We start from the raw sequence: 26,294 nt of genomic DNA, 5'->3' as shown, positions 1-26,294 counted from the left end.
AAACCGGCATGTCTAGGAGGCGTAGATGAAAGGGAGGGAGGGTTTTTAGCTGCAGAAAGAGAAAAGGGCAGCATCTCTGAGCAGACTGTCAGATCTGTGGGGTATTAAATTTTTGTGCAAACAAAGGAAGATGCTGGCCAATTAATTTAGTGATTCAATAAATGTTTGGTAAGATGTCAGGTGTTCTGTCCTGGTGATACAAATAAGAACAAGACAGTCCTATCCTTGATTTTCCAGTTTTTTTGCTTTTTAGGGTCACACCCACGGCATATGGAGGTTCCCAGGCTAGGGGTCTAATCGGAGCTACAGCTGCCAGCCTACACCACAGCCACAGCAACGCGGGATCCGAGCCACATCTGCGACCTATACCACAGCTCACAGTAACGCCGGATCCTTAACCCACTGAGCGAGGCCAGGAATCAAACCTGCAACCTCAGCGTTCCTAGTCAGATTCGTTTCTGCTGCACCATGACGGGAACTCAGTTTTTACAGTTTGAAGTGTCTCATGGAAGATAAACAGGCAATGAGAAGACAGAGTAATAGGGGCCAATATGGGGTCAAAGGGCAGTGAAGGAACACAGGGCAAAACCTCCCACTGCTTGATGGGAACAGACTTCTGGAAGCTAAAACCAGGTGGAGACCTGTGAGCCAAGTATGAGTTAGCCACACAAAGGGTGGGTGGGGAGAGGTTCCGGGTAGGGCTGCTGGAGTGAAAGCCAAGCAGTGACAGGGCACACTGACGGTGGAAAGCGGGAAAGACGGAAGCCCTTGGGAGCCAAAGGCAGTGTTGGGAAGGGCTTAGAAAACCATGTGGCCTCTGGGCTCTACCCTGTGGGCCACCCACAACTAGACATAAACCCCATGACAACTGGACCTCAGTGATTGTCAATGACACAATGACGGAGTGGGGGCAATGGGAACCGTGGAGGAATTTCCATACTTTTTAATGGTTCCTAGAAACTGAAACGTCTGTTAAATATGCAAAGTCTTTTGTTTCACATTAGAGACAAAAGACTACCCCTGCCATGGCTAGTCGTGTTCTCACCCACATTCAGAGTCTCAAACAATAACACTGGATGAAGTACTGGGTCTGTTATTAAATTCCACTTCTCATAAGGGAGCTCTCCCCTCCCAGACAACGCGAGTCAGGCAATGGCCTTGTGTAGGTAAGGATGATGTCGCAGATTAAAATGTGTGTGGCTGGAAGGAGAGGGTGATCGCCTGAGTCAGAGCTCCAGGGTCTCGTGTTTCTGTACATCTGCTGAGCAAGGGCCTAACAGGCCTTCACCCCAGACTATCATGTCAATGATGGTTTCATAGCAAAGAGCCTTAAAAAGGAGAGCCTGTCCTTCCTTGGAGCACAGGGCAGCCCCGCTTAGGGCTCTGTTATAAAGGATCTGTGCTTCCTGAGCTCAGAGTTCTTCTTCTGTAACGAACCCCAATCCAAGGGAGCTCATTCCTTTGGGGGCCGGTATGTGTCACCCGCCTTAGGACTTGGGAGGCAGAGAAAATGATACAAATATGCTAAAGCCTGTCCTGCTTTCTGGACCACAAGTAGTGGAATGTCCTTCGGCATCTATGAAACTGGAAGATTAACAAACACGTGGGCTGACAAGTGTGGTAAATCTCAGAGCTTGGCGCACCCTTCCCAGAAACGGTTTACTGTCACACTTCGACATGCGTGGTTGCTCCTGATGAATTCACCTAACCAACGTGGATGCTTAGGCTGTTGATTATAATACAGCAACTGTTTATAGACGACTATGAAATCTAATAGCCACTTTTATATACTTTCCCAAGAGATATCTTTTGGAGGGGCAGTATGCCTCAGATAAGTGAATGGTAAAAACCTAAAAAGAAAAGAAGTTCCCATACAGCACAGCAGAAGCGAACCCGACTAGTATCCTTGAGGATGTGGGTTAGATCCCTGGCCTCACTCAGTGGGTCGGGGATCTGGCATTGCCATGGCTGTGGTGTAGACCGGCAACTGTAGCTCTGATTTGACCCCTGGCCTGGGAACGTGCACATGCCACAGGTGTGGCCCTAAAAAGCAAAATCAAAAAAACAAAACAAAACAAAACAAAACCCAAGAAACTGAACACAGTAGAAATAATCTGGAAGAGAAGCCATTTTTATAAAATATAAATAATCGTTTTTAATTCAGTAGATTCCACGATTAGCAGTGGATTCTGTCTGAAGTAAACCAGGACAATTAATACAGCACAAGATGTTTGTTTTGTTTTCAAAGGGCCCACTAAACCAAGATTTTTATCTCTGTATGGAAGTGATTTTCAGAGGGACAGAAGTGGTCTTTGATCTTTCTGAACCACCTGTCTTCAAATTCTTTCGAAGATGCAATCACCAAGGCAGACAGGGCTGCAGGGCCAACACACTTCACCTCAGTGTGAACCTCATCTCTTATTTTTTCTGGGACGATATCTTCTCCCATAACCTGCAGTAGGAAGAAAAAAAACCCTGTCCCAATAACAGGGGCAGCAGACAAGGAATAGGAGATGACGCTATTCATCAAGTATAAAGGATTCTGTACAGAAGGAGAAATTCTTTAGCAGCCAGGGGACAACTCTGACAATTCTACTTAGTGAAAAGAAATTTGTTCAGGAGTAGTGATCCCAGACCACATTTGTAATTGATCCCCTGTTTCCGCTCTCATCTTCCCGAGTGGACAAATCACTGAGGCACATGCGTGGCCGCAGTATCATTCCAGCTACAGGGAGCGCCAAGTCAGCCTTCTTGTACAAAGAGCATCTTCAGCTGGCAAGAATGCAACCCCCCGTGATTCCCCCATCTTGTAAAACGACGGAACAGCAGAGCTTGGGCAGAATATGACTGCTGCTGTATAGACAGCACAGACTCCTTCTCTTAGAAGGTAAAGAAGTCAAGGCAGCAGAGAAGCAAATACCTTTCCCATCAGGAGAGACTCCATCTCTCCAGAAACGTTACCACAGCAACCTCAGGGACTTAAGGAGCAGGCCTGCTCTCTGAAGGCACAATACTGCTCCCTACTGGTTGGAACCAGGCCCAGATTCTGCAAAAGTTCGTCTCTGGCACGGCACCCACAAAGTCAAGTCTGTAGGAAGCTTGCTCCTGAACCCACTAAGTGATCAGTCCGTCTTTGAGAAGGACAGCGAACTAAAATTATGTCCCCAAGCATTTCCCACTGTTTAGCATGAAAAGCTAGGGAGCCATGTGGCTTGACGACATAGAGGAATTTAAGTCACTTGGATTTGAACCAGATGATCTGTAAATTTCCTACAAACCCTGAGGTCCAATGTGTTCATAAATATTCAAATTATAATGGATCAGAAATCCACTCAAAGAACAGGTTTCAGTGGCTTTAAATCTTCAAAGACTACTTATTGTTTGAGACAGAGCTGACGGGATGAACAGCTTAACCAGGCAACTGTCAGGATTTATTAAAGCACAGTATTTTCATCAATTCAAAGACAATTCCTGTTTCATATTTTAACATTTCTGAATTCAAGATGTATCTTATAACCTCTGGTACGTCATAGTGTAAAGAACATCTTATTTTTCTTTTAGTGGAACATCAAATAATGATGTGTCTCAACAGCTAATGACTACTTGGACTCAATGAAATGTGGCATTTGAAAATCTGGGATATAACATCAAAGGTTTTTTTTTTTTTTTTTTTTTTTTTTTAACTAAAAAAAGAGAGGACGTTTCCTTGTGGCACAGTAGGTTAAGGACCTGGCATTGACACCACAGCTGTTTCACAGACCACAACTGCAGCATGGGTTCTATCCCTGGCCTGGAAAATGCCACATGCTGTGAGTGTGGCCACACCCCCCAAAAAACAAACAAAAAGGAGAGAGGAGAACTGTATAACAGTAACATTCAAATAATGCAGTATTCCAAAAAGCGGGCTCAGCAGGTACATCACTCACACGTGCCAAAGCATCTGCCAAAGTCTTTGGCCAAATAAAAATTTTAAACTTCTATATACAAAAAATATCACAAACTTCAGAAAATACTGCAACACATAAAGGGTTAGTAAGCCTAATTTAGACAGCCCTCTCAAAATTAATAAGAAAAACAGAAACATACAAATAATGAAGAAAAAGCATGACTAGGTATTTCACAGGCTATAAATAGCTGACGAATGCATGAAAAAAATTGTTCATCTTATTAGTAATCAAATAGTAATATTAAAAACTGCTATCTTTACTAATGAAATTATAGATTTCAAAGAGTAATAATAATAAGTGGCTCATCGGAAACGTACCCGACTAGTATCCATGAGGACTTGGGTTTGATCCCTGGCTCCGCTCAGTGCATTAGAGATCTGGCGTTGCTGTGAACTGCAGTGTAGTTTGCAGCTGTGGTGCAGGTCAGCAGTTGTAGCTCCAACTGGACCCCCTAGCCTGGGAACTTCTTTATGCTGCCAATGCAGCCCTTAAAAAGAAAAGGTAACAGTTAAGTTGCTCAACATAAAATCATTGTTTTATGGTAAAAATGATTGGATTTCACACGGCTCAACCTAATTTCTAGGACTAGGGAAGGAAAATCAGTACTTTCATATGCTGCTGGAGGATATATACACAGAAGATTTTTTTTTTTTTTTTTTTTTTTTGTCTTTTGTCTTTTTGTTGTTGTTGCTATTGCTATTTCTTGGGCCGCTCCCGCGGCATATGGAGGTTCCCAGGCTAGGGGTTTAATCGGAGCCGTAGCCACCGGCCTACGCCAGAGCCACAGCATCGCGGGATCCGAGCCGCCTCTGCGACCTACACCCCAGCTCACGGCAACGCCAGATCGTTAACCCACTGAGCAAGGGCGGGGACCAAACCCGCAACCTCATGGTTCCTAGTCGGATTTGTTAACCACTGCGCCACGACGGGAACTCCCAGAAGATTTTTTTAATGACAATTTGGAAATATGCTTCAAGTCTTTAAAATGTTCATACACTTTAACCCAGTGATTCTATTTCTGATAATCTATTCTAAAACAAATACATGTATTTTTTTTTGCAAACTTATTAAAATTTGTTAAATGTTCAGCATAGGACTTAACGAAATAAATGATACTACATCAAGAGCTATAACTGGACTACTAAGCAGCCGCTAAAAATTATGTACTCAATATTTAAAGATACAGGGTCATGATCATGTCACAATGTTAGTTTAAAACATCAAACTATAAAATAAAATGCAGTTTGGTAGTTCCTCAAAAAGTTAAACGCAGAAGTACCAGATGACTCAACGATTTCATTTCTAGGTAGAAACCCCAAAGAACTGAAATCAGGAACACAGATACTTGTATGCCAACGTCCGCAGCAGCATTGCTCATAATAGCCAAAAGGTGGAAACAATGCAAGTGCCATCAACAGCTGAGTGGACAAACAGGACATGGTGTGTGTATATGTGTATATACCTTGGAATGTTATTCAGCCATAAAACGAATGAAGTTCTGATTCACATGGATGAACCCTGAAAACACTATGCTAAGTAAAATAACCCGGACTTAAAAGGACAAATATTATGTGATGTCACTATTTGAAATATTTTGGAATATGTTGGAATAGGCAAACTCACAGACACAAAGAGCAGATTAGAGGTTACCAGGGGTTGGGAGGAGGAGGAAATGGGAATTATTGCCTAATGGTTACAGTATTCCTGTTAGTGATGAAAAAGTTTTATAGATAGTGGTGATGGTTGCACAACATTGGGAATGTAATTAACGCCACTGAACTGTGCACTAACAATGACTGAGACGGCAAATTTTATCTTTTTTTTTTTTTTCTTTTTAACAGCAGAACCTGGAGCATGTAGAAGTTTCCAGGCTAGGAGTTAACCTGGAACCACACCTTTTTTTTTTTTTTTTTTTTTTTTTTTTTGTCTTTTTGCCATTTCTTGGGCCACTCCTGTGGCATATGGAGGTTCCTAGGCTAGGGGTCTAATCGGAGCTGTAGCCACCAGCCGCCAGAGTCACAGCAACTTGGGATCCGAGCCGAGTCTGCGACCTACACCACAGCTCACGGCAACGCCGGACCGTTAACCCACTGAGCAAGGGCAGGGATCGAACCCACAACCTCATGGTTCCTATTCGGATTCGTTAACCACTGCGCCACGACGGGAACTCCGGAACCACACCTTTGATCTACAGCTTGCAGCAATGCCGGATCCTTCACCCACTGAGCAAAGTCAGGGATCAAAGCTGAATACACAGAGAGTGTTAGGTTCTTAACCCAATGAGTTACAACCGGAACTCCAAATTTTATCGTATATGTATGTATGTATATATGTGTGTGTGTGTTTATTTATCGTCTTCTTAGGGCCACACCCACAGCATTTGGAGGTTCCCAGGCTAGGGATTGAATCGGAGCTGCAGCCGCTGGCCTACGCCACAATCACAGCAAAGCCAGATCTGAACTGTGTCTGCAACCTACACCATAGCTCTCAGCAATGACAGATCAAACCACTGAGCAAGACTGGGGATCAAACCCGCATCCTCGTGAATACTAGTAGGGTTCATAACCTGATGAGCCACAACGGGAACTCCAAATTTTATCTTTTTTTTTTTTTTTGCTTTTCAGGGCCACACTTGTGGTATGTGGAAGCTCCCAGGCTAGGGGTTGAATTGGAGCTGCAACTGCTGGCCTACGCCACAGCCACAGCAACGTAGGATCTGAGCTGTGTCTTCCACCTACATCACACACAGCTCATGGCAAAGCCAGACCCCCGACCCAGTGAGCAAGGCCAGGGATCAAACCTGCATCCTCATGGATACTAGTCAGATTTGTTTCCACTGCGCCACAACAGGAACTCCTAAATTTTATCATATATATATAAAATCACCAAGAGAAGAGGGGGAAGGGGAACTGTTATTGAATTAAAGAGACATGAGAGACAAAAGAATCAAAGACAGTATGTGGACCTTATGTGGATCCTAATTCAAATAAAACAACCTAAAAAGAAAAAAGGTATGTAATCAAGAAATATTTAAGGATAATGGAGTTCCTGTCATGGCTCAGCGGAAATGCACGGAAACAAATCTGACTAGTATCCATGAGGATGTGGTTTCGATCCCAGCCTTGCTCAGTGGGTAAGGATCTGGCATTGCTGTGGCTGTGGTGTAGGCCAGCAGCTACAGCTCTGATTTGACCCCTAGCCTGGGAACCTCCATATGCCACAGATGTGACCCTAAAAAGACAAAAAAAAAAAAAAAAGGATATAGGGTCATGCTCATGTCACAATGGGTTTTTTGGTTTGTCTCTCTGTTTTAGGGCTGCACCCATGAGTATATGGAAGTTCCCAGGCTAGGGGCTGAATTGGAGCTGAAGTTGCAAGGCCTATGTCACTGCCACAGCCATGCCGGATCCAAACCACATCTGTAACCTATGGCACAGCTTTCAGCAATTCCGATCCTTAACCCACTGAGCAAGGCCAGGGATTGAACCCACAACCTCAAGGAGACTATGTCAGGTTCTCAACCCACTGAGCCGCAATGGGAACTCCTGTCACAGTGTAATCAGAGCACAAGATCTGAGCACAAGCAAGCTGTAGCACAGGTTGCAGATGTGGCTCGGATGCAGTGTTGCTGTGATGTAGGCTAACAGCTGCAGCTCCAATTCCACCCCTAGCCCAGGAATTCTGTATGGCACAGGCTGCACATTATCATCCCAACGAGGGCCCAGGAATCTGTCGTTTTTAAAAAGCTCCAGAGGTATTTCCTATGTACTATCCAGGTGGAGAACTACTATTCCAACCAGTCCACAGATGAACTGAGCATGGTGAAGGATATGAAAATGTTTAAGACATCCTGCAAGGCTGTCATACTTATAAGGAACCTAAAATTTACTTGAAAAGACTTTTTTTTTTTTTTTTTAGGGCCCAAAGAGCTATCCATTCCAGCAATCACTCTCTTTGAGCCCAGAGGAAGAAGCAACTGCCACAGACCAGGACGTTTAGGGAAAGCTTCCTGGAAGAAGGGGTTGGGTCTTTGAGGATGGACCCAACCTCAACGTAGGTGGAGATGAGAAAACCCATGATAAGTCTGTTAGACACGCAGATTAGTCTAGTGGAAGCAAAAGACTTGCCTGAGGAATGGCCAGGTCCTAACTGCGATTACTCTCTGGAAGGCCTTGGACATTATATCAAAGCACCTGAACTAGACCTAGACCTGACCTCTGAGGTAATGGTGACACATTTTATTTTAGTTTTTTTTTTTTTTTTTTTTGATTTTTAGGGCCGCACCTGCAGCAAATGGAAGTTTCCAGGCTAGGGGTTGAATCAGCCACAGCCACAGTAACACCAGATCCCAGTTGCATCTGTGAACTACACCACAGTTCATGGCAACGCGAGATCCTTGACCCACTGAACAAGGCCAGGAATGGAACCTATATCCTCAGGGGTCCTAGTCAAGTTCATAACCCACTGAGCCACAACAGGAAATCCCTTATTTTAGTTTTTAAGCAAGCAGGTAACACGGTCAAAGCAATATTTTAAGATGAACCCAGCAGCACAGATCAAGACAGTTTTGTGGGAGAAAGCAAAGAAGCAAGGAGATAGGGCAAGAAATCACTGTGAGAGTTGAACATGAGGTGACAAGAGTGCTGGTGGTGGGCCCTGGAGGAGGGGTGGGTGTGGCGCCTGGTGGAGGCGAGACTGGAGAAGAGGAGGCCCACAGCAAGTACGCGTCCAGGTCTGAGTGAAGGGAGAATGACAGGTGGAATTGATGGAAAAATGAGGTCTAGAACAAAGCCGTGGTTCTCTCCACCTCCCTTCTGCTTCTTCTCACAAGACTTAATGAAGGCCAGCTCCATGCTGGGCACTGACCAGAGACTGACTAAATGGGGTTTGTTGGTTGGTTGTTTTAAAACAGGGTTTTGACACGTAACCCCATTTTACACTTGTACTTGAAGTGACAGCACATCGATAATCACCTCAGATTAATCACTCTGCAGGTAGCTAATCTGAGATGGGACTAGAGACACAGACTGGAGGGTTATCAACCCAGAGGTGACAAGAGAAACTACGAGCGTGGTTCTGATTTCTGTGGGAGAGAGAGAGAAAATAGAGAACCCGAGTAAAAGCTCAGGGAATGCCATTTATTTAAGACACTCAGGAAACTAGCGGAGTCCCAAGAGGCGGAGGAATGTTAAGACATATAGGAGAAGGCGTTCCCGTCATGGCACAGCAGAAACGAATCTGACTAGGAACCGTGAGGTTGCAGGTTCAATCCCTGGCCATGCTCAGTGAGTTAAGGATCCGGTGTTGCCGTGAGCTGTGGTGTAAGACACAGACACAGCTGGGATCCTGCATTGTTGTGGCTGTGGTGTAGGCTGGCAGCTGCAGCTCCAACTGGACCCCTAGCCTGGGAACTTCCATATGTCGTGGGTGTAGCCCTAAAAAGCAAAAAAAAAAAAAAAAAAAAAAAAAAAAAAAAAAAAGAAAGAAATATAGAAAAAAACTAGACTAGTGTAGCTGCCCAGAAGCAAAGAGAAGAGGGAACAGAGTGAGTGGTCAATAGCTCCAAATGCCATAGAAAGATGAAGGAAAACAAAGAAGAAGGGAAGGCTACAGTAAATTCAGGAGAGTGTGTATCTGTGTGTGTCTGCGGGCTCAAGGGAAAGAGCCCATAGAAGGGAAAAGGTTGGAAACGGTGCAAAGAGAACAGACAAGAGAGCATCATCCCGGAAGAGCAAAAAGGAGTCCACATGAGCGCGTAGCCTGGGGAAGGAAGACAGGCTAGATATGCAATCGGCATTTCTTGAAAGAACGATGTGAAGATATTATTGAACAGAGAGTTATTCTCCTTAGAAAAGTACCTGAGCTGTCAAGTTTCAACTATATACTAAAAGGAAGTAGCATGAATATCATATAATCTCCAAATGTCATCTTAAGAAATTTCAAAAGCTTTTTTTTTTTGGCTGGGCCAGCAGCATGCAGAAGTTCTCGGACCAGGGATCAAACCTGTGCCATAGCAGTGGCAACACCAAATGAGCCACCAGGGAACTCAAGTGTACTTTTTTTTTTCATTTTTTTGCCTTTTCTAGGGCCGCTCCTTCGGCATATGGAGGTTCCCAGGCTAGGGGTCCAGTCGGAGCTGTAGCCTCCGGTCTACACCAGAGCCACAGCAACGCGGGATCCAAGCCGCATCTGCAACCTACACCACAGCTCACGGCAACGCCAAGTTCCTTAACCCACTGAGCAAGGGCAGGGATCGAACCTGCAACCTCATGGTTTCTAGTCGGATTCGATCACCACTGCGCCACGACGGGAACTCTGCGTATTTTTTTAAAGCTAAAAAAGTTAAAACAATAACAACAACAAAAAAACCCTGACATCTGAATTTCTCCGCAATCATCAAAGTAGTAACAGGGTGCAGCAGAAAACAAACAAACAAACAAACAGGCTTGGAACTGGATGGGTTCAACCTAGTCCTGCCACTTAAAATCTGACCTCAGGCAAGTCAGGGCCTCTCTGAGCCTCACCCCAGCTCTCCCTATCCCACGGGCTGTTACAAGGGTGAAGAGAGGAAAAAAAAAAACACAGAAGAGCTGCCCAAATGTCAACATTCACTCCTTCATTCATTTATTCAGCACTCACAAAACAATTGTGGGGCATTTCTGATGTTCAAGCAGGCAGGTGCTGACAAGCGCCGGCAAGTAAATGAAACACAGCGCCTGCCTCCTAGCCCTACAGGACAGAGGATGAAGAGGCCACTCTTGGGGGTTGAGTGACCAAAAGGAAGGTAAAGGAAGGAGTTACAGAAGCCTTTTAGTAGAGGAAATTTGTTCCTGCTTTTTAAAAAATGGTCTTGGAGCCAGGAAAAATATCTATATGCTTCATTTCACATACACCCCAGGGGACACACTCACCTCTGCTATCAACAGCAAAGTGTCTTCTTTGAAGCTGAACCCTTTCATTTTATCCTCAATTTCCTGCTGAGTCCTTAAGTTCCTCTCCAAAGCAAACGATGTTTGCTGAGATTGGGCAAGCTGAAGCAAAAGCCTGCAAAACAGAAAGGTCCCGATGTGTGGGCTTGCACAAAGGACAGCAGCAAGGACACGTTCACACGTGGCCTGGGAACTGGGCTGGGTGTGAGTCCAACTAGGTTAAAAAGAAGGTACTCGCCTCCATCTGAATCCCTAAAGCTCCTTACTCTCAACAAATGGCCCAACTTTACATTGGAGAGTTGTTATCTTCTAAAATTCATAGACCAAAGCTTCTCAAAGGAATTCTTTAGAGGGCGAAACCTCAAAAAGGCTTCCTATGGAAGTCGAGAGATTGAAAGCACAAACAATTTGGAGTGAAAAGAAAAAGCCTCCCAGTCAAAGGCTCCCCCCAGAAGTGTCAGGATATGTCCCTTTGAAGTCAGTGCTCTTTGACCCCTTGGTCTCCCTGAACCCACAGCAACTTGACCCCAAAGACTAATGAGATTCCCTAGCCCGCTTCAATTACCCGAAGGAGGCCCCACCTTCAATGACCCTCTGATGCCCACCCTGCCCCTGGCTCACCACTAACCTCCCTGCAGGGTCATGACCCCGTCTCTTTTCTCCTCCTGCTGCTCTCCTCCCATGGCTCCTTCTCTTCTTCTAAATTATTGAATGTGCAGATTTTTCCAATTTCCCTCAGGTCTCACTACTACACCCAGAGGCACTCAGCTCTCCTGCTTGCTCCTTTCCTGCCTTGAGGAAGGCACCACACGCTACTCAGGGCACAGGCGGACCCTGGGGAGCAAAACAGGCCGCTTCTGCTTCCAGGTGGAAGGAGAGTGAGCGCAGCAAATAAGATGACCTCAGGCAGGGATGAAAGCTATGAAACGAACGCGCAAGACAGCGCAGATCAAATGTCTACCTCAGGTGGGGCAGTGATGGAGGGCTTTCCTGAGCTGCCCCTCGAGCTAAGATTCAAATTCATGGTGAACACACTCAGGAAGAGGGCTTGGCAAGGGGAAGGGGGCCCTGACCCAAGAACCAGCTTGACAGGTCAGCTAAGGAGAAAACAAACTGCAGTGAAAGAGGAGAAAAAGATAGGCAAAGCCAACTCCACGAGATCTTGTAGGCCAGGGAAAGAAACATGGAGCTTCTTCGTAAGTGCAGTGGGAAGCCACTGGCGTTCTATTAAAAAACACGACCTGGGAGTTCCTGTCGTGGCGCAGTGGTTAGCGAATCCGACTAGAAACCATGAGGTTGCAGGTTCGATCCCTGGCCTTGCTCAGTGGGTTAAAGATCCTGCGTTGGCGTGAGCTGTGGTATAGGTTGCAGACGCTGCTCGGATCCCGCGTTGCGGTGGCTCTGGCATAGGCTTGTGGCTATGGCTCCGATTCGACCCCTAGCCTGGGAACCTCCATATGCCACGAGAGCAGCCCAAGAAATGGCAAAAAGACAAAAAACAAAAAAAACACGACCTGCTCAGCCTTCACCCTGCCTGTTCACATCAGCTCCCCGGCCTCAGGATGCATTTACACATGACCTCTTAGGTCCATGCTTCCTCTCGCGTGCTCCCCAAATCACTTGAAAATACAGCTTATCCTTGCTCCACGTCATGCTCATTCATTCCTCAATCCTCTGCAATCTGCCCTGTTACCCCATCGCTACCTTCTCAAAGGTCGCACATGACCTCGTAGCTTTCAAAGCCTCCCATCTGATTTCCTGGAGCTCCTTACTCTCCACCTCCCTCCTTCTGAACTCAGCTCCCGTTTCCTAACAGAAAGCGCCAGCTACATTTTCACCCTACATCTGCCCTGCTCCCCACCCCACCCTCGCGTGACCTGTGTCAGTGGAGGCACCACCATCCACACCGCCCATCCTCATGCCCAGGGCAGACTCTTCAGGGTCGTCTAACTCCTGTCTGACCCCACCCCCCATCCTGTCCTCCCCACACTAGCTGGTTGCAAGCTGCCTGTTCCATCCTCAGTGCCGTCCAGTTACAGCTCTTCTGTTGGGCACTAGCAAGGCCAGGGCCTCAGCACCATCCGCCCAGTATTCCACGGCCCTTCGCTGGTGCTCTGAGCTCCAAACTCCTCCTTCTAATACATCCTCCCAGCCACCAGATCACCCTGGAAATCAGAGCTGTCGTCACACCCCTTCAACATTTAAAACCTGCGAATACTCTTCGAGCTTTCAGCCTAGGGATCAAACACTTTAAAACAGCATTTAACGCCTTGCGCTGATAAAAATGAAATAACAGAAGTACAATGTTTACTAAATGCTTACAATATACCTTGCCCTACGATAAGTGCTTCAGATACTTTAATCCTTGCAACCCTACAAGGTAGGCATCTTCCTCGTTTCTCCATCTGTCAAGATGAGGAAACTGGAGACCAGAGAGCTGAAGTAATTGGTACAAATGCAGACAGCAAAGAAGCGCAGAAGTCCAGACCCATCCTCTCAATAACAATTTATCAGGTTCCCTAAAATGCGATCTGCCTCTGAGGTCCTGCCTCCTACTTGCTATGCCATCTGGGCTTCGTGGTCCTCAGCCTACCTCTCGGGCTCTTGCCACCAACACAGTTCTCACCACACCAGACAGTGTGTGATGACACTTCCACGCTACACCTGCACTTCCACCCCTGGGCCAGGCTTTCTTTACTTCACAAGACATCCTGGCAAGAACACAGGCTCTGGAGTCAAAGACCTGGGTCCAAGTCCTGGCAACACTACACAGCTGCGCCACAGTGGGCAGGATTCCAATCAGCTCCAGTCTGTACAGAGGAAGCCCAACACCTACCCAGAGTGGTGAGGGTTAAAACAATATCACAGCCACACAGCACCTGGTGCACACTTATCTACACAACGGACCGACGTTCCCAGGATGCAGGATGCTTCCTTCCTCCTGCCTCTCTGCACAGTGCCTGTGCTGGTCCCCGCTAAGTTCTGCTGCCACTGACACCCTGTTTAGCACCAGTGCTGGCGGGCATCAACCATGCGTGGTTTCCTCAATGCAGTGAGTAGTTTTAGGCAAGGGATTCTTTTCTGAGGTCCTTTAGGATCCCAGCACCCATCAGGTGCCCTGCTCACCTCTGTCATTCAATGTACCTCTGAATTAAAGTGCCAGAGGCAGTGCTAAGTGAACACCTGCTGAGCCAAGTTTTTTTTGCTTTTTAGGGCCGTACCCATGGCATATAGAGGTTTCCAGGCTAGGGGGTCCAATCGGAGCTACGGCTGCCGGCCTACGCCAAAGCCACAGCAACATGAGATCAGAGCCGTGTCTGCTCACGGCAACACCAGATCCTTAACCCACTGACCGCCACCTTGTGGTTCCTTGTCGGATTCATTTCTGCTGTGCCATGACAGGAACTCCTGCTGATCGAAGTTTAAAATCCACCATATGGATACCGATTTTCAGTTAAGCCCCACTGTTAATCAATATTTATTGAATTCTCCCGAGTTAAAAAAACAAAAAGAAAAACCCAACACGATGTGTTTTGGTATCATTTGAGACCTAAGAGAGTCTGTTTCGCTCGCAAATTACGAAATTGGTCAAGTGTATTCTCTCCTCTCTCTTTTACACTATAGAGCCAAATCCATGGGAGTCCCTAAAACAAGGGAATTCCCTGAAGGACGAATTAAACATTGTTTATTTGACTTTTTTCTTTTGTCTTTTTAGGGCCACACTTGTGACATATAGAAGTTCCCAGGCTAAGGGGCAAATCGGAGCTGCAGCTGCTGGTCTACACCGCAGCATAGGCCATCCCGAAAGGCGGGATCCAAGCTGCACCTATGACCTTCACCTTAGCAGTGCAGTATCACTGAGTGAGGCCAGGGATCGAACCTGCATCCCCATGGACACTAGTAGGGTTCTCAACCTGCTGAGTCACAATGGGAACCCCACAGTTTTGTTTTTATTTTTTTTATTTTTATTTTTTATTTATTAATTTTTTTTGTCTTTTGTTGTTGTTGTTGTTGCTATTTCTTGGGCCGCTCCCGCGGCATATGGAGGTTCCCAGGCTAGGGGTTGAATCGGAGCTGTAGCCACTGGCCTACGCCAGAGCCACAGCAACGCGGGATCCGAGCCGCCTCTGCAACCTACACCACAGCTCACGGCAACGCCGGATCGTTAACCCACTGAGAGCAAGGGCAGGGACCGAACCCGCAACCTCATGGTTTCTAGTCGGATTCGCTAACCACTGCGCCACGACGGGAACTCCCAGTTTTGTTTTTAAATCTCACATGCTAAAAGGACTCACTCAAAGGATTCCATCTAGACCACAGGAAAAAAAGCCTCAAAAACATATACCAAGTGTCTAGCCCAAAATTTTTAGAAGCTTAAAATTAGAAAAATAAAACTTTTACGCTGCGCTTAGCACCATGTGTGTTTAACCCACTCTTAGTTTACCTGGTTCGTATAAAAGAGGCACAGGCTTTCATCTGAGTTTCTGGTAGTAACACCGCCGCTCTCTCTTCTGCCACACGGTTTTGAATATTTTTAAGAGCTTTCTCATTCTTCTGGTTGTCACCGCTGCTCGCTTCCACAGAAAACACAGAGCTCATTTCAGGGAAACACAGAAGACAGTCTTTTCTCAAGTGGGGAAAGCAGGATTTGAGAGTTTTGTCACTCAAGGTGTTCTGTTCCTGAGATGATGCAAAGGATGCTGAAAGCGCCAGCCCCCGATTCAAGTAAGCCTCTGCCAACTTCCCCCAGTTCCAAGGATTAAAGGGATGCAAAGAAATCAGTTTCTGTAGGCAGAAAATTGTTTTCTCCAAGTTCTGCAAACTTGAACAAATAGCAAACTGGAGGTAGAGCACAGTGGTTAAATGGTCTGTATTAGTTGCCTTATTTTCCTAAGGAGAAAAAACGAACATTAGAAAGTTTAAACTACAGGACGTTTCCCACATAAAAATGAAGATGTCTAAAAATCCAAGTCATGCATCTTATGTCTTTCAGTAGCTGCACTAACAGAGTGGACTCAGTATTTTTCAACAAATCTCAGTTTGAAACCACAAGCCTGGAGAAATACATACTACCTAACAAAATAATCACCAGTCATTCCCAAACAGCCCAATGTCACAACAGTAGCATAATTCAAGTGATAGTGGCCTAGCAAAGTTCAGAACTCAAAACCTCTATCTCAGTTAAGTTTTGCTTTGTATTATAATCTTTATTGTCCTCAGCCAGATATCTGAAAGACCAAGCCAGCTTTTTTATACCCTGGGCTAATGGTTCCATTTTAATCTTCCAGGCTTTTCTAAAAATCCAAATGGTCATTTCCTTGAGGATTCAAATGGACTCTATTTCCAAACTTGGCTTGGACTTCTTAAACAGGATGGCCCTGAAGCTCTCAGCGTTTCATGCTGCATCTTAATTGAATCCAAATGCCTTCTCTGGGAGCTATTACCAAGGCCAGTTATTTCTGGCCAGAGGGGGCTGCTTGGTTTCCTTCTGATCAGAAAATCCTTTTCAAGTCTCCTTACCAGAGCCATCACCTCTTGCCTAACTTGCTATATGGCAGAAGCCCTGTGGGTTAGGGAAAACAAATCTTCTTTTTCTAAGTTGAAGTCTTTGGAGATTCACTTGATTTTAAGTCTAAGGAGAGCCTAGCCTTCTAGTATCCAGATTAAGCCCTTACATAGAACTGAGCAAGAAATATGAGTAAAAACTACCCATTATGTAGCCTGAAGAAACTGGCAGATCAGTGAGTGAAAGCTTGGGGAAGATTCTAAATATTTACATACTGAATGAAAAGATAGGAAATAAAGCCCCAGGTAACCTATTTGGTCATACTGTGCCTTCCCAATAACAGAACTAATCTGGTTTTATTATTACTATTGTTCAGTATTCTGTCCTTCCCCACAGACCACAGATGATTAAGTTCCAAAAGAGTTTGTGTTCAATGCTGAATTCCTAGTACGGAGCACAGCACCTCAGACATAGCAGATGTCTAATAACTGTTGAGTAAGACATCTTCAGGTCTTTTATTTATAATAAGGAAAGCAGCACATATAGACTGTTTATAGCAAATGTCACCTTTCTTCTGCAACTGGTCTGCAGTGCTTTATACTGTTTAAAAACATTTTCATATTGAGAAAGCAAGCGTGTGTTGGGGTAGAGGCTGTAACGTAACAAACTATGATTTTCGTGATGGGTTTGATGGCCCACACAGTATAGAACTCTCTGGAAATTAAATTACACTTAAAGGAATTTGTGTGATTTTTTTCAGAATATCACAACTTCTGTAATGCAATGGTGATGATGACAACATTTGCAGAGTGCTCGCCATATGCTGGGCACTCATTTCTTTTTCTTTTTAGGGCAGCATCTGTGGCATATGGAGCTTCCCAGGCTAGGGGTTGAATCGCAGCTGTAGCTGCCAGCCTACGCCACAGCCACAGCAATGCCAGATCCAAGCTGCATCTGCAGCCTACAACACAGCTCACAGCAACACTGGATCCTTAACCCACTAAGTGAGACCAGAGATGGAAGCCACATCCTTATGGATACTAGTCAGGTTCTTAACCTGCTGAGCCACAATGGGAACTCCAGGGCTTTACTCATTTAATCCTCATGATAATCCTTTAAAATAGATTCTATTACTATCCCCATTTTATAAAAGAGTCAACTGAGTCACTAAGATTAGATAAGTTGCCTGATGTCACAGAGCTAATAAGGAACAGAGCTACAGTCAATCCCACTAGAAATCGCAGAATTAAGGTACTTCAGAAGAGCTGACACATGTTAACTGGCTAAGGAGTCTCCCACTAGACACCAGATGAGCAGTGTGTGTGCAGGGTATGGATAAGGTTTTCTGTCTCCTTAGGACTGGATCCAGAATTGGGCACATGGTAGGACCAAAATAAATGTCTGTGACGTACATAAATGAAAAAGAGGGAAGAGAGTCATTAACTGTCAAAAAAGGTTTCCCGGAACTCTCCTGGAAATTGTTCTTACCACAATTTCTCACATGAACATATCAGCCACTATAAGATGTTTAATTATAGAAAAATTTCTACTACAAATTTGATTTAAAAACCATGAAGAAGGGAGGTAAATAAACTTCAATGGAAGTTGTGGGCGTAGGAGCTCCTGCTGTGGTGCAACAGGATCAGCCAGTGGTGTCTCTGCAGCACCAGGAGGCAGATTCAATCCCCAGCCCAGTGCAGTGGGTTAAAGGATCTGGCACTGCCACAGCTGTGACACAGGCTGCGACTGTGGCTTGGATGGATCCCTGGCCCAGGAACTCCATATGCCACAGAGCGGCCAAAAGAGAAAATAAAAAAGAAGGAAAAAAAAAAGTTGTGAGCATAAAATGTTCATATCCTGATGTGCACTCTAGGACTAGCAGTCTATTTTGTTCAATGCTGTATACTGACCTGCCTCCCTACAGAATGTGAGGGACAATAACCACTGGGACAAAACTTAAAAATGGGCCAGAGCTAATAACAAAAGAAGAGTGTCTACAAGTAGGGAAGAAATTTTAAAATGAAAACAAAACACAGGGTACCAGGAAATGAGAAAACCATGTAAATAGGCAGAGTCCACTGAGATCACGTGAAGAGACCCAGAGAATGGGCTGATACCCACAGCCGATGCTGTTACTTCCTTCCCAACTCTCCTCCCCAACGGGGCGCCCAGCGGCCCGATGAACAGTTCTCAAAGTCCTGACAGAGGAGCTGAAAGGTCTTCCGACTGGTCCTTCCTCCTGCCTGGTAACCATCCCATGCTCTGGAGATCTGGCATCTGCTGACTAGCAAAGACTTTCTCTGAGCCTCATTTAACTAGAAGGAACCAGAGAGATAATCCAGCCTTGACATGACACTAATCTAGCTGCCATTGTGCTGCCTTCAATGATCTGGTGAGAAAGACAAAGGACAACAGAGATGTGCCGGAGATTCAAGGAAGGAAGAGAGAACATGCAGAACAGGAATGAAGGAAGGGTGGCTGATGTCTAGAAAAAGCAACTTAAAGAAACAAGGCTACTGTTAATGTGCAGACCAGAGAGTCTGAACACTGTTAAACCCCATCAAGTTCACTGAGTTCATTCCATGTACTTCCATAATTTTATCTTCCAGCTTAAGAATTAACCCACAATTAGGGAGTTCCCATTGTGGCTCAGCAGGTTAAGGACCCAAGGTTGTCTCTGTGAGGTTGCAGGTTCAATCCCTGGCTTCACCTGTGGATTAAGGATCCAGGGTTGCAGCAAGCTATGGCATAGGCCACAGATGCAGCTCAGATTCTATTCTGAGCTTAAGAATTTATATAGGCCACAGGTGTGGCAATAAAAAGAAGAAAAAGAATTAACCCACAATTAGTAGAGGGAAGAAAAAGAAAGAACAAAACACAGCTGTTTTCCATGTTTTGAAGACAATTACTGCCAAGATTTTCTCTCACTACAAGAGGCTGAGGTCCGATGCAATGAACCACTCACAAGCAAATTTTGGTATTTCTCTTAGTCAATGAGATGGAGGTGGGCAGCTCAATAACTTCATGCATATTTCAGGCTGACCTCTGGTTCAAGATCAGTGCCTTGTTGCCTCTTTAAGACCCTTTGAGGGAGTTCCCATCGTGGCTCAGTGGTTAATGAATCCAACTAGGAACCATGAGGTTGCGGGTTTGATCCGTGGCCTTGCTCAGTGGGTTAAGGATCCATTGTTGCTGTGAGCTGTGGGGTAGGTTGCAGACGTGGCTTGGATCCCACGTTGCTGTGGCTCTGGTGTAGAACGGAGGCTACAGCTCTGATTGGACCCCTAGCCTGGGAACCTCCATATACTGCAGGAGCAGCCCTAGAAAAGGCAAAAAGCCAAAAAAAAAAAAAAAAAAAAAAAAAGTGACCCTTTGAGGAAGAAAACAGGTCATCTATAAACTAGGATTGGTCGATTTAGACCAAGCCCCATATAAAATTTACATGAAAACCCTAGGTGTTTTAATCTGAAAACAAAAACAAGCAGACTTGAGAATTGCAGAGAACTGCTTTTTTTTTTTTATTTTTAAAAAAAATCTGCAGATTCCATTTTAGAAAGGATTAAGTTTGACTTAATATGATATTTAGTCAATTTTTTCCCTGTTTATAAAAGTAATACATGTTCCTTGTAGAAATTTTGGAAAATAAAAATCTAAGAAACAACAACAAAACACGTAGAGAAGAAAACAAATCACTGATAATCTTTCCACTTTGAGTTTTTCCTCCTAACAAAGAGTAAAAGCTTTGTGAGTGAGGTTTTCAGGCAATGAAGTATTTTGAGCATAACACAGGAAAAAAAGATTACAAGGAAATGATTTTATCTGGAGCTCCAAACTGTTCATCACAATAAAGTTCTTTCACCACTGACAATTTTCCTCAGCTTATCCAAACCCACAGATTTTGTTGCCAGCAAGAAGTTGTTTTTTTTTGTTTTTGTTTTGTATTTTAGAAAATAAACTATTAAGCCATCCCAGGGAAGCAAATGTAAAAAAGCCCTGGAAAACTCACCAAGTTTGTAGCAATCTCCAGGGCCTCCTCATGCCTTCCCAGGTGAACAAGACACCGAGCCTGGCCTTCCTGGACATCCCTTTTCATGGCAAAATTCGTAGATGGCAGTTTTTCTGAGATACTGGAATATTCCTGCAGAGCTTTCTGGCAAATATTTGTTAAATAAAGGAAAAGGAGAGAAGAGGTGAAAAGAAAGGAAGAAAAGAAAGGCTAGAAAAAAAGAATTCAGTTAGTGGGGTGAGGTGTTTTGTCTTTTTTAGACAAAAAGTAGTGTTATAACTGACCCTTCGAGGAACTAAAGTAAGACTTGAGTATTTCAGTCCATACTATTTTTCTAGAAGGTAGTCAAGAAATGGCTAAAGAATATAACTAAAGCATTCTGGAGCCCAAAAGACCAGGATTTGAATTTAGTTAGTGATTTACCACTAACCTGCTGTAAAACCTTTTCATCGGCAAAATAACAACAGGACTCTAGAGAGGATGATGTGAGGTCTACATAAAGTAACTGCTTGTTAGTTCATCCCTTTTCTTACACATTTTGGGGTGCTTTCCTCCTGTGGCCCCACAAGGTATCTGTACTAGAGACTCCCACGTAATGAGATACAGAAGCTGGAGAAATAGACCTACAAGGATCCTCACAAGCTCTCTATACTGGAGTTATAGGAAACAAAACAAATTATATACAGCCTTGTAGAAAAGGCCAGAAACTTGGGATTCTAAGATTACAAACACATGGCACAAAAGGTTAAACTTATCTTCACAAACAATACCCTCATAACTTAGTACGCTGTTATTTAAATATGCTGTAAGGGACAGAACAAGGGCCCGTTTCAAGTGGCACAATCTTCTCTGTGTTAAACTCTACCTGATACTCTTGCCGTCTGTAGGCCAGGTCCCCTTTGAATTTCTGGATGGTTAGAGCTTCCACATCATCACTGCTCCCTGAGTCTTCATAAAACCACTGGAAATTGTGAAAATAGCCTATTATAGAGAATGAAGCTCTGCTTTTACAGCCCACACTCAGAGGCAAGTTCCCATACATAACTAATTAAACCTCAAAAACAGGTCCTTCTTCAGGATAAGACTCTGGAAAACATCTGACAAAGAATGACAATTTTAACAGTGGCCCAGTTTATTAAAATTATCACAAGTAATAAATACACCAAAGCACAATACCTCAACTAAAAAAAGCGCAAAAGTTTATGGTTTTATCCATAGCATTTTTAACTTGGAGTCATGGTGCCTGGGAACCTACGTGAAACTAGCACAGTTCACAATGGTTCTTTGAGATGTTTTCCTGCAGAGAAATTTTTAGGATGGATGGAATGGGGATTGACAACTCTTTACGGAAAGGACACAAGAAAGGAGAATTGTTAATTTAGTGCCACTATGAAAGTGTAAAAGCCAAAAGTAGAATCTAAGGAGTTCCCTTGTGGCACAGCAGGTTAAGGACCTGGCACTGTCCCTGCAGTGGCTTGGGTTGCTGCTGTGGCTCAGGTTCATTTCCTGGCCCTGGAACTTCTACATCCTGGGACATGGCCAAAAAAAAAAAAAAAAAAAAAAGAGTAAAATCTAAGCAAAGTGGAGACAGAAATTCAGGCTGAAAGGGGGCTTCTGTGCAATCAAACGCCAAAATACTATATGAGAAATGTCTCAGAAAATGCTCACTGGAATATTTTATTCACTTTTCTGATTTAAGCCCTACAGAAGTGAAGCTGAGTCCTGATGATTGCACAGAGAACGTTAGGATGAGAACAGGGATAATGGAAAGCACTCTGTGCGCCAGTTTTCCAGCCCCAAAGAAGTGTCTTATCCTCCCTTTTACTCACAGTAAAACACACTGAGGCTGACTGAAGGCTATGCCCAATTAGACGCTATTATATTCAAACATAACTGCATTTGTGACGGTTCCACCGTTAGGTCAAAATTTCTTGGTTCTATTCCCAAAAGAGTTGTATGGGTATGACTACCTCCTTAGTAATAGAGTTTCCGTCTCAGCCTGATCCATCACAGCGGGAGAAAGCTAGCCATCCCCAGTTCTCCCTGAAGCACTGTGTAACTCAACAACCTATACACTGAAGCCATGCTTTTCCTTTGTATTTTACTGCCCTCCAATCACACACTGTATCAGATTATGTGCCAATCCCAACCTCTGGAACTGCACAACTGCAAACCTCCATCCAGTTTTCACTATCCTACTGGGAAATAATCAAGCAAAACTGGCTTTCAGAGGCAAGAGTTCAGAAGGGGGTGGCTTTAAATATTCCATTCATCAGCTTTTCTAAGAGAGAAAAGCTGTGAACAAGGATGAGCCTAAGAGGGGACATTCTGGATAAGGTAAACACCTGGTCCCACACAGAGAAGGCAGGGAAAACAAATCTAACCAATTCTAAAGACAATTATTTTTTGGATTTTACTTTATGAAGTATACAGCACACCATACCTAGCAAAGTATTACCTCATTCCACTCGCATAATAACTCTGTGAGCCGCAAATACCTTTTTTTTTTTTTTTTTTTTTGGCCCGGCCCTTGGTGTGTGGAAGTTCCCGGACCAGGGAGTGAACTTGTGCCACAAAAGTGACCCAAGCTGCTGCAATGTCAACACCGGATCCTGAGCCCGCTGTACCACAAGAGAACTCCCATCAAACACTATTTTTCTAAAATGACAAATAAGGAAATGACACCTTGAAGGGCAAATGGTAAGGCCAGTGCTGGAATTCAAGGGTCCAAGCTCACAGTCATGGCTTTTTAACGTGGTACCACAGGACTTTGAAAGCACTTTCCCTCCATGCTTTTAGTCTACAGGACAAGTACTTAAGGTCACGTGGAAAAACTGCATGTGGCAAGGAGGAAAAGTAAGTGAAATAAAACAAAAATACAATTCAGTAATTCCTGAGCGCCTGACATCTCTAAGTAAAGGATTTTAAGGAAAATAAGAGAACACATGTAAAGGAACCCAGCCCAGTGCCTGGAACATTCGCCGTGGGGGAAGGGATGGCAGGGAAGACCAGGTGGGCATAAGATAGCCCAGCTGTGGGGAGGGTTTGGGCTGGAGTTTGACAACGCGGGCGTGAGGCTTCCAAAGCCTGTCAGGCCGAGACCCGCGGAGTGCCGGGCTCAGGGGCTGGGGTGAGGCCGAGAGGCGGCGCTCTCTCACCTGCGGCTCGCAGCGCTTGGCGATGTAGGACGATGGCGGTCCAAGCTGCCGCTCCCGCCTCTCCTCGAACACAGAGTCCTCAAACTCGCCGCCGAGCAACCAGCACCCGGTCTCCATTGCGCCGCCAGGACTCACGCAACGAGAGGAGGCGGGGCCTAGAGCTGCGCCCACAAGCGAGCGGACGCAAAAGAGGCGGGGCCTCGGAGCCCAGAGCGTGGCATGCTGGGTCTTGTAGTCTTTAGGCGGGAGCCAGAAGGGGACTTGGCCCACCAGGTTGAGCTGAGATTTTTATCTGATTCATGGCTGGAACAGAACTTGACTTCTCTGCTTCAGGAGCTGGACAGGGTGATCCTTAGGTTCACGCATCAAAAAACACTGGCCTCAGGGCAGCTGTTTAAAATTGATACCTGCTGGGAATTCCCATCGTGGCTCAGCAGTAAGGATACCCAACTAGTATCCATGAGGATACAGGTTCAATCCCTGGCCTTGCTCACTGGGTCAAGCTGTGAGGTGTGGCGTAGTTTGCAGACACAGCTCGGATCCAGCTTTGCTGTGGCTGTGGCATAGGCCAGCAGTGGTAGCTCTGATTTGACCCCTAGCCTGGGAACCTCCATATGCCTCTGGTAAGGCCCTAAAAAGCAAAATAATAATAATGATAATAATAATAAATTAAAAATAAATTAAAAAACTGGTAGGTACCAGTTTTTCACTATTGATGACATTCCTGGAACTGTGTTAAGAACTTTTTTCTTCTCTTTTTTTTTGTGTTCTACTATATCCTTTTCTAACAATTTATGAAAGGCACAATGATTCCCACTTTGCAAATGAAAAATTGAGGCTTGGAGAGGTTAAGTTACTTGCTCAGGATCAATTATTATGTGGCTAAGGGCTGAAAGGAAAGAATTGAGTCAGTGTCCCCCCGTCACCACAGAAGAGGCACACTAATAATAAAGACCAGGGTACAGTACCTCACACATTTGTTAATAGAAAACATGAAGCTTTACTCTGGAGGCTCAATCAGGGAGCATTAATTCTTCTTGAAAACAAAAAAACCCACTAAATTCCAGAATTCTAACACCAACATTTACTAGAATTCTTATACTTTCAAGATGTTCCTGGAGTTCCTGTTCTGGCTCAGTGGTTAATGAAACCAACTAGCATCCATGAGGACGCAGGTTCGATCCCTGGCCTTGCTCAGTGGGTTAAGGACCTGGTGTTGCTGTGAGTTGTGGTGTAGGTCGCAGACAAAGCTCAGATCCTGAGTTGCTGTGGCTGTGGCATAGGCCGCTGGCTACAGCTCCGATTCAACCCCTCGTCTGGGAACCTACATACGCTGCCAGTGCGGCCCTAAAAGACTGAAATAAAATAAAATAAGATGTGGATGAAGATGAAAATCTAGAGAATGTATACATGTATGTGTGACTGGTCCACCTTGCTGTATGGTAGAAAATCGACAGAACACTGTAAACCAGCTATAATGGAAAAAATAAAAATCATTATAAATATAAAAAAATAAAAATTAAAAAAGAAGATAAAAATCTGTTTCTACAGAAAAAAAAAAAAAAAGATTTGTATAGAGGGGTATGCTTGAGTTCCCCAAGGCATAGTAGATGTCACTCTCTCCACGCAGCCTGCCTTCCTCTTTCCTGTAATCCCCCCATGCTTCTATCCATTGTGACATTTACCACACTGTGGACTGTTGGAGATTGGAAGTGCTATCTTTTTTGCGCTTGCAAACTCAGCTCCCAGACAGGGCTTGGCCCAGAGCAGCTCAATCAATGCCCGTTGAATGGACAGACATGGCAAAAGGAGCAGATAGGAGTACTTCTCAGTTGTAAGTCACATGCTCATGTCCTATCTATGAGTGGAGGAGGGGAGAACCCAACATTTATTGAGTATTACATACTAGGTTATACTATGGGCACTGAATTAACTTTATTTTGATTAATTCTCACCATCTCTCTCTCTCTGAATTAGACATTATTATTCCCATTCAAAAGCTAAAGGCTCTGGTACTTTGCTGATTTCTCAGGAGAGGCTGTGGGGCTGGGAGGTGACAGGGAAGCCAAATGGACATATATGTGTATTCCACAGGATTTACAACCACTGGGATCTTTGCCCGGCCTTGGCTGGGAGCCCCTGAGTACATCGCTCTTGGGGGTGCTTCCAGGATATAGTACTGCTCTCACTATACTTAGAAATTACAGTCCTCCATGCCCCTCCCAGTACTGGACCCCTCTCAATTTCCACCTCCACCTCTCAAAGGCAGTCCCCTCCAGAAGACCAAAATACCATATTTGACCATAGACTTTAAACGAAGGTGGGAAGACTGGCTATCTTCAACGTGTTTCTGGAATTGCCCCAAAATACAGACCTTCTGTGAGGCAAGAGGAAGCCAGAGGAATTTCTTATCCATCCCTCAAGGATGGGTGTCTGGGGCGCTCCCACTGTGGTTCAGTGGGTTAAGAACCCCACACAGTGTCCATGACGATATGGGTTTGGTCCCTGGCCTTGCTCAGCAGGTTAAGGATCCGCCATGGCCTGGCTGTGGCATAGGTTGCAGATGTGGCTCAGATCCTGCCTTGCTGTGACAGTGGTGTAGGCCAGCAGCTGCAGCTCTGATTCAAACCCATATGCCACAGATGCAGCCCTAAAGAGAGAAAAAAAAAGATGGGTGTCTGAGGTTACTATTCCCGCCCTGCCACCCATCTTCCAAGGGAGATGGTAAAGGTGCTGTGCCAAAGCCTG

The 26,294-nt window shown here is 44.9% G+C and overlaps 1 protein-coding gene across 11 annotated transcripts in view; it reads right to left on the bottom strand.

The window, feature by feature from the left end:
- The window catches only part of C4H8orf76 (chromosome 4 C8orf76 homolog), a 60,640-nt gene extending 36,961 nt beyond the window's left edge, over positions 1–23,679 (bottom strand). For 6 of the 11 annotated variants that reach the window (XR_014843394.1, XR_014843393.1, XR_014843392.1 and 3 more), the window contains exons 1-5: positions 23,547–23,679; positions 21,254–21,349; positions 20,389–20,532; positions 15,321–15,766; positions 10,859–10,991 (exon numbers count right to left, since the gene is read on the bottom strand). Coding sequence is in view for 6 of the 11 variants with exons in the window: in XM_085021732.1 (XP_084877858.1) it covers positions 10,859–10,991; positions 15,321–15,766; positions 20,389–20,532; positions 21,254–21,349; positions 23,547–23,663 (936 nt within the window). In the remaining 5 variants the exon portion in view is untranslated. Of the gene's footprint in view, positions 1–2,129; positions 2,476–10,858; positions 10,992–15,320; positions 15,767–20,388; positions 20,599–21,253; positions 21,350–23,546 lie in introns of those variants that run through there. The other 5 variants (XM_013996505.3, XM_013996504.3, XM_085021733.1 and 2 more) reach the window with 5 other exon arrangements.
- Between the last annotated feature and the right edge of the window lie 2,615 nt (positions 23,680–26,294).

Source organism: Sus scrofa, chromosome 4 (assembly GCF_054392235.1).
Source record: "Sus scrofa isolate SSC_HxYL_T2T_F1_AM1 chromosome 4, Sscrofa_HxYL_maternal_Yorkshire_Landrace_v2.0, whole genome shotgun sequence".
Taxonomy (NCBI): Eukaryota; Metazoa; Chordata; class Mammalia; order Artiodactyla; family Suidae; genus Sus; species Sus scrofa.
Note: the sequence above shows the minus strand (reverse complement) of the source record. Positions and strands in the feature narration are given on the sequence as shown.